At 22.4% G+C, this 8,678-nt stretch overlaps 1 protein-coding gene across 3 annotated transcripts; it reads right to left on the reverse strand.

Moving 5' to 3' along the window:
* Window positions 1-1,720: 1,720 nt before the first annotated feature.
* On the reverse strand, window positions 1,721-7,325 carry LOC102673832 (palmitoyltransferase app). 3 transcript variants are annotated; one of them, XM_006623979.2, is made up of 11 exons: window positions 6,865-7,321; window positions 6,398-6,701; window positions 6,130-6,290; window positions 5,797-5,955; window positions 5,567-5,704; window positions 5,315-5,469; window positions 4,973-5,090; window positions 4,785-4,897; window positions 4,605-4,707; window positions 1,988-2,142; window positions 1,776-1,911 (listed from the first exon to the last, which is right to left on the reverse strand). In XM_006623979.2, exons 2-11 carry the CDS (start codon window positions 6,544-6,546, stop codon window positions 1,906-1,908), a joined length of 1,257 nt encoding a protein of 418 aa, XP_006624042.1. In that variant the 5' UTR covers window positions 6,547-6,701; window positions 6,865-7,321; the 3' UTR covers window positions 1,776-1,905. The 3 variants fall into 3 exon arrangements, with proteins under 3 accessions (XP_006624040.2, XP_006624041.1, XP_006624042.1); XM_006623977.2 differs by having other exon boundaries at window positions 1,721-2,138; window positions 3,917-4,707; window positions 6,865-7,325; XM_006623978.2 differs by having other exon boundaries at window positions 1,724-2,142.
* Window positions 7,326-8,678: the final 1,353 nt, after the last annotated feature.

Genomic DNA, 8,678 nt, shown 5'->3' on the forward strand with positions numbered 1-8,678 from the left:
ATTTATATATATAATACATGCTATTATAATAAATTTTATTAATATCAAAAATAAATTTATAAAAGAATTTATATTTTATTATAATATAAAAGATAAATATATATTTGAATCATTATAATGTTGAATGCATAAAAGGAAAATATTAACAAATAAAAACAATTGCTTTGACATGGTGATGATATATTTATGTGTACAGAGACAGTCGCATTATCTGTAAATTATCATGTAAAAGTATTAAATTATTAATCTATATAATATAAATTATGTATACATTGAATATATTCAAAAACAAATTATATGTATCAATAATTTTATCCTAATATTTTATATAATTAAATATAATTAAACATAATTAAATATTTTTGTAAAATTATACATACATTTGAGATAAAACAAATAATTGAATAAAAATCTTTTAATAAATAATACTTAATTTCTGCATATCCCAAAGTACTAATTATTACATGCATCATCATTTAATATTTAAAAATTTTAAAGGATTTTATATTATACAAATATATATCGCAATATACCTTTCACTTACAATATTATTATTTTATAATAACATCTACACAATATATACATATAGTATTATACACACATAATATATACAAAAAGAAAATAGTTTTATAATCAATGTAATGTTAATTTTTGTATAATAAAACAACTGATAAATTTGTTTGCAATTCATCATATAAATAATATCCAATTTAAAAATATTGACAATAATATTTTTTGATCATTATATTAAATTAAATAATGACATGCAATGTCAATGCACAAATTATATATTTAAAAATTAGGCAGTGATATATTTTTAAAATGCTTAATATAATTCATTGATATATAAATATAATAAATTGTTTAAATGCTTGCAAAACTATACTAACATTTATGAAAATTCCTGTATTTACAAAATTTTCTTTACACTGTACATAGCAAATTGAATAAAAAAAATAATACTTCACTTTAATGTGAAAAATTAAAATTGTAATACTTAATATTTTCACTAATAACTGATTACTAATATAATTAAAAACTTTAAAACTTATAGTTTTTCTGATCTTTAAATATTATTATATTTTTAATGTTTAATTCTAAAGCATTTACATATTTTCTAATAATATAATTTGCTCAACAAGTTATCTATACATTTTTTTCTTTCTACTTTGATATTTAATGACTAATTTTTATTAAAAAATTTTGTATATAGATACATTAATTCAATTAAAATTTAAATGTTTTAGTCCAATACATTGCATGACAAAAATAAGATTGCAGTTTATAAGTTATAAAGTTATTCAAAAAAATAGATATAAATTCATATTAAGTTGATTAAGTAGTGCATTTTTTCTTAACTCAGATATCTTTTGTTTATGTATAATATTAAGAGTATCAATTTATGTTCATAAATCAGCACAATTTTATAATTTTTTGTTTATATAACTACTATATATAAAATATAGAGAATGTTTTTATTTACTAAGTTTTTATAATAATAAAACAAAAATGTAAATAATTGGAATGGAATTAATAATGTTAAATATCATAAATGAATAGTGCAGATAAGAAAAACATTTTACATTATTTTTTATTAAATAAATTAAAATTTAGGTAAATTTATTATAAATCAAACAATTTAATTTTTTTATTCATATAAGTTTTATAATATATAATATATAATAATAAGTTTTAAAAAGAATTATACGAATATAATAGAAAAAAATAAACCTGCACTATTCTTTTGATGATTTTTTAAAAATTTTAAATCTAATTAGATAAAAACTTAATCTATAATCTAACTAGATAAAATCTAAATCTAGATAAAATAGATTAGTTATACTGCTCCCATTTTTATAAGTCCTGCTTGACTGCCTCTACCAACACTTGCATCTTCCAATGAATCTAAGTCTAAAGCAGACTCTATCATGGTAGTATCTTGTAACAATCTAAGTCTAGATGCAGACAAAGGTGTTGTTACAGTTACCGAAGGTATAGAAGACGTATCCAATGTAGATGAAACGACAACATTCTGACGAGAAGGTAGCGGAGCAATTTCATCAATATCAATTGGAGCTATATTAAGTGATGCTAGTGGTACTTCATTGGTAACAAGTTGACTCACGCTGTTTGTAGTACTACCTAAAAACAAATATCCAATAATAATGAATTGTACAAAATAATCTAAACACATATGTATATGTATATACATTTCATATATAATTTTATATATAAGAGTTTCAATAATTGCTATTAAAGACCAATAAAAGCCGTTACAAACGCTTATTAGCAATAAAAATTGAATAATGCAACTTATTGCAAAAGTGCACTACTAATTGTGAAATTTTGTTGTATAATAAAGAAAATAAACCAAAACTGAAATTGCAATAAAGAAAATATCCCAAGCAGTAAGATGTGTTTTCTATGTGTATACAAAATGTTAATATAGTCATGGGACATTTTTAAAAGATCAATTCCAGAAGCTATAACGTAAAAATTGACATATAAAAATATCATTAAGATTTATTTCTTAAATTATAAATAATTTAAATTTGCATTAAATGAACAAAATAAAAATAGAATGAAACAGCAATGTATTGAAGAAAAATTATCTATTTCTATCATGTTTCATTTAATTTCAATTGCTTGTAATTTATTAAATAAATCTTAATCGATATTTTTGTATATCAATTCTTGTATTTATTTTAGATATTAGAATCAATCCTTCATGAATATATGTATTAATTTATATATGTTTGATTAAAACTAAAAATTATAATAGATAACTTATGTGATCATGTGTTGTGTAATGTATAAAAATTTTAATATTGCACATTACAAGCATAAATTTATAATATATCTTTTATACATGAAATTATGCACATATTTATATATACATATATAACTATACATATATTTATTTACATATCATATTTTCACAATCCCAGTACCAAAAATAAGAAAGAATTAATTAGTCACAAATCCATAAACCCTTAAATTGATATAAGATTTTGAAATTAGTTTTTAAAAATATAGGATGTATTGTGTTTATTAACGGCTATTAATAAATATCTAAATATATTCATTCATATTAAACATACACACAATGATGAATGGAGTAAAGGAAAATTAACTTACCAAATTGTATGCTCTGAGCCCTCGATACAGGACGTAATTTTTAAACAACAAATAAATATAATTTATTGAATCATAAAAATATGGCTAAATAAGAAAAAATTTAAATTTATTTTATATTTGATGATAATTCAAATTTATATTTAGATTAATTTTTTTTGCTTTAAGATTCTAAAATAATATTCTAAAATAATTGTTTTTTTTTTTTCATTATATTATATAATGTAAATAACAAATAATTATTATTTTTTGTAAAATATTAAAAAATTATAATGAAATTAATAATTTAGTTTTTTTTTCAATCAAAATATATAATATAACAAGAATACTAATTTCTTCCTTCTTCTTAAAAAAAAAAAAATATATATATGTATATTCAATACCAAATTGTCAAAAAATAAATAAATCTTAATAACAATATTAGTAATAATCAAACTTAATTTGAATTTTTATCCATAAAAATCTAGTATATAAGTTAAATATAAGAAAACATAAACAATCATATTAATGATTACTTTTGTTAATATTTAATATTTTTTAATACTATTATTTTTGCTAATAATATTTATATACATAATAAAATTTTGTTTATTTTATGTTATATAATAGAATTTATATATTTTATATTTTATTATATTGTATGATTTTAACATTAAAATTATTTTCTAATAATTACAGCCATTTAAATTTTTTTCTTTTCCAATAAATAAAATAATATTTTAAAAAGAGGGCAAGAAACTATTAAAAAAAACATTAAATATCATCATTATCGCTTATTGACCTCATGATAAATCTTCGATTTAAAAGATCTTCCTCGGTACCATCATTTGGACATAAAGAATTTTCTGTATAAGAGAAAGCATTAGTTAAAGATCCTGAACCAAATCTATTAACTGCTAGTCCTATTGCATTTTGACCAATAATTGGCATTCCTCCTGCTCCTAATATTCGTGACATTACAACAGTTGGCAAAAGATTCTTTGATATTGGATATTTTAAACCATGAACAGTGCATCTCAAATTATTATATTTAAGAGTATGAGATTGAGATATTCGTAGTGGATCTTCAGAGTAACATTGTGGAAATTTTTGGAGATCAGTATAAATACTTTTATCATTAATTTTATATCGTACCGAATCTTCAGAATATCTTTGCGGATATTTCTGAAAATCAATACCATATTTTTGATCACTAACACATTGATCATATATTAAATTATTATCCGAACATCTATGATATTCTTCCCTACATTTATGAGAATATTTATGTAAATTCTCTTCACACCTACATGGATATCTTTGAAAATCTGGATTTTCTATTTCTGTATCATACTTTACATGTTTTATGGAATCCTGAAAACAATATTGTCGGGGATATGCCGGAACATAAGTATCATCAATATACTCTCGTGAATATTTCGAAAGATCCTCCGGGTAATGAGTAGTGTGCCTCAAAAGATTTAACTCACCATTTATTGATTCAATTTGTGACGAATGTTGATCAGAAACAAGATTGTTCATAGAACCTGTGAGATCTGGACTAGGATTTGTTTGAACAGTTGTACCATTAGACTGTAATAATATAAAAAAAATAATATATAAATAATGATATAAATAAAATACAAGAATACCAATAAATATTTAAATACCTGTGGTTGTATAATTTTTACAGTACCATAAGTTTTATTATTAGTAATTACATTGTCACCACCAACTCTTTCTTGTTCTGCGCGATATTCTGGAGTTACAATACCTCTTCGATCTATAAAATTAGATATAATCAAATAATTTTTACAAAAAATAAAATAAAAATATTAAGAATATAAAAATAAATTACCAATTAAACTAGGTGGCGCTGGTCCACATAATACATAGAAACAGTTTCCACATATATTTCCTTGACTATATAAATTGAAACTTTCTTGCCCTGTTTTAATAGAAAATGACCCCTTAATCTATAAAAATGATTCAAATTATTTTAAGATTATTCAATAATTTCAGATATATAAAAATTAATAAATATAATATATAAAAAATATAAATATAATAAATAAATAAAATAATAATAAATAAAAATAAATAAATATAATATATAAATATATAAAAAATTAATAAATTTTTTAATATTTATATGTATACTTATATTTATATTATATTTATATCTATATATAATACTTACATCTTCATTAGTTGTCTGATTACTAGTAGTTAAATATGTATGAAAACCAGCAAGACCAAGAATACTCCAAACAGAAAAAAAACATATAATTGCTACAACAACACTTCCAGGAGATATCCTCACTGCTTCTAAAAATGGTCTATCATCTTTTGTGACTAAAATTAAATACATGAAAACAAATAATATCTAATTTAATTTTTATATATCTTTCTTATTCTAATGTTTTATATTTTTTTTAATTAATATACTTACGCATTATTAAATGCGTAACAGCACATGCAAATATGAAAACACAAAGAAATGCCAAAGAGACAATAAAGGCATAAAAATATCTGTAATTCCTCCTACCAACACAATTTCCCACCCATGGACAATGATGATCAAATCTCTCTAAAAAGATAATTATATATTTCTAAATTTCCATAAAAATAATTTTAAATAATAAAGTAATTTAAAATGGCAGATTAAAAAATTATACATACCTACACAATTGTCACATAAGCTACAATGTGAAGCTCTTGGTGGTCTAAATATTTTACAAGTAAAACAATATTTTAATTTTACTGGTTGTCCTTTGACTAATACCTCTTTTGTTCGAGGTGGAGGTCTGTACATTTTAGAATTACCATTGTTTGGTACCTCTTTACAACATGTAAAAAAACAAAGTTTTTAATTATAAACTACATTAAATTACATACATTATGTTAAAAAAGTAGAATATAATTTTTATAGTATAAATATAAAATATAGTATAATATAGATAAATATAATTAATCATAAAATTATATATTTTTAAGAAATATATATTTATATACCAATTTGTTTTTCAATATAGGCAGCTTCATCAAGAGTTGCTCTTGGAATAACACCAGGATCACTAAAACTTGTTCTGAACAAAGCAGACATTACAAAAATAAATAATAAACCACCAATAACTGGAATAGCAGGTGTTATATGAACTGCTAAAAATGGACAACTGAAAAATATATATAAAATTATTAAATTAAATCTTTTTATATTATATATATATAATTATACATATACATATATGTACAATTCCTATTTTAAAAAATATAATCTTACTCAAAAGCAAAAAATAATCCACTTGTTCCAGCAATGAGACACACAGTCACATAAAAAACTCCAGTTTGTGGTGCCATCATTACTCTACCATCACAACAAAATCGATTTCTGCCTGGGAAAAGTTCCCATTTTCGTGTTATGTGAGGCATTTTGTAAATATAAACAGATTACTTTATACACTATACATATGCACAAATATGTATAAAAAATAATCTGTTAGAGTTATGCAATGATTATTTAATGTTACTACATAAAAGTTCGAACAATCATAGTTCATCTTGACTTACTGCTCTTTTTTAATCAACTGCAACACATTTGTAAATTCATATTTATTGAATTGATTCATATTTATTTTTTAATTTTTGTAACTTCTTACAAAAATTATTTACAAATATTTAGATTTAAAATATTTATTATTTACATTTTCATATACAATTTTACTTTATACAAATAAAAAATCAACCTACTATAAACTTAATATTATTTATTATAGAACTGCGTTCTTCTTATCAACGTAACCTAATTGTTTCTTTCAGTGAAAACATGACGATGTTCATATTTCATAAAAATCCATATTTTAAAAATATTAAATAAAATCATTTACTTTTTCATATTTTATAACAATTATGAACTCACTTTCGAGACAGCATCGCTACTGTCTCAGAGGCCATCGTCTTCAAGAACACTCAGGGTCATAGTTAAAGAAAATCAAAAGCAAAAATTCATTTATAAACTAGGTCACTTTTATGTGACATAAAAACAACACTTATATACTCTTGATATAAATTTTAAATTCGCGACATACATTACATTTCAAAAAACTGTTTCATCGTTTTAGTTAATCAATTTTACTTTAATGACAATAAGATATGTATTTATGAAAAACTATTAGCCGTCATGTTTGCTCGAGATTTATATGTGCTTCCCTCTAACGGAGTATGCAAAAGCACCACGTGATCTTATTGTCATGTGACTTAGCACAAAACCGATTTCGATTTCAAGCAACTTTTATCATTAAAATCGATAATAAAAAAAATTGTAATTTTGAATACACAAAAATATATAAAAATCACATCATATTTTCAAATTCTTTATATATTATTAATAAGAATTATACAAAAGATTAAAATTTTTAAAAAATAATGTAAAACAAATTATTAATTTCTTAATAATATAGACTTTTAATGAAAATATAAAGAAATGATAACCATATAAATTATTAATTCTATAGAAAAATATAATTCATTTTGAATCATGGAATTGATTATTTAATGATAAAAGAGTATGCTTATCATTTCTATTGTAAAATAGGTCGTCGACGCAATGCAGTATATCGTCACATGCACATGTACACATTCAAATGAAATCTTGAAAATCGAAGAATCCCACTGTAAACGCCATCTTCAGATATGTTTAGGAACAGAACAGCGGCGATCCTAAAATTTTACTGCACATACAAACTAACCCTGTAATATTGTCTCATAGATCTATAGATCAAACATTCTAAGTTAAAACTATTTAAAAGATTTAATTCAAATATTGTTGTATTTCAATAATATTTATATTATCATAATATTAAATGATAACTTATATTTTAAAATAATAAAAACATAACAATATAATAATATAATACATAATAGGTAAGCGCGTTCCAATTAATAATATATTTCTCTTTTATTATTATTTTCAAGTCAATATTTAATTTGAATTTAACTTTTTTTATAGAAAAAGAAAACTTCTTTAAATAAATGAAAATATACTTTTACGTTCAACTAATTCTAGCAAGTTATACGCGTTATCTTATTCTACATTTGATTGAACCATTAAATTTCATCATTTCATTGTAAAATCATTAAAATTTGAAAATATCAATATATATATATATATATATATATATTGTGTGTGTATGTGTGTGTGTGTGCATTGATAAGGGCAAGAAACTTTTTTGATCTTCAATATGATCAGTGTATTTTGATTTTCAACAAACATATGTATAATCAAATATAAGAAATTGACCGACGTGAAGAAAAGGATATCAACAGGCAATAGAATCAACATTGGGGTGTCGTGGATGAAACAAGTTAAAAGATATCGTGATGTCCGGCGTCACTGACGAAAAGGATCATGAAGGGTCGCGTTTAGTCGCGTCTATATGGCTTAAGGTAGTAGCTAGCGAGATGGTTTCGGGGTGGGAGGTTGAACAGAATGTAGAATATAGAGAAGGGTATGGGGAAAGGGGTTGGGTGCGGCGGGGTGCACGGGTATGAATCGTGGAGCGGGC

Source organism: Apis dorsata, unplaced genomic scaffold (genome assembly GCF_000469605.1).
Source record: "Apis dorsata unplaced genomic scaffold, Apis dorsata 1.3 scaffold_982, whole genome shotgun sequence".
Classification (NCBI taxonomy): domain Eukaryota; kingdom Metazoa; phylum Arthropoda; class Insecta; order Hymenoptera; family Apidae; genus Apis; species Apis dorsata.

Coding starts and splice junctions, on each gene's coding strand:
- LOC102673832 (XM_006623977.2), bottom strand. CDS start 6,546: ATGCCTCACATAACACGAAAATGGGAACTTTTCCCAGGCAGAAATCGA. Junction 5,705..5,796: donor CTTATGTGACAATTGTGTAG/GTATGTATAATT, acceptor TTATCTTTTTAG/AGAGATTTGATCATCATTGT. Junction 5,470..5,566: donor TGTTACGCATTTAATAATGC/GTAAGTATATTA, acceptor ATTTAATTTTAG/TCACAAAAGATGATAGACCA.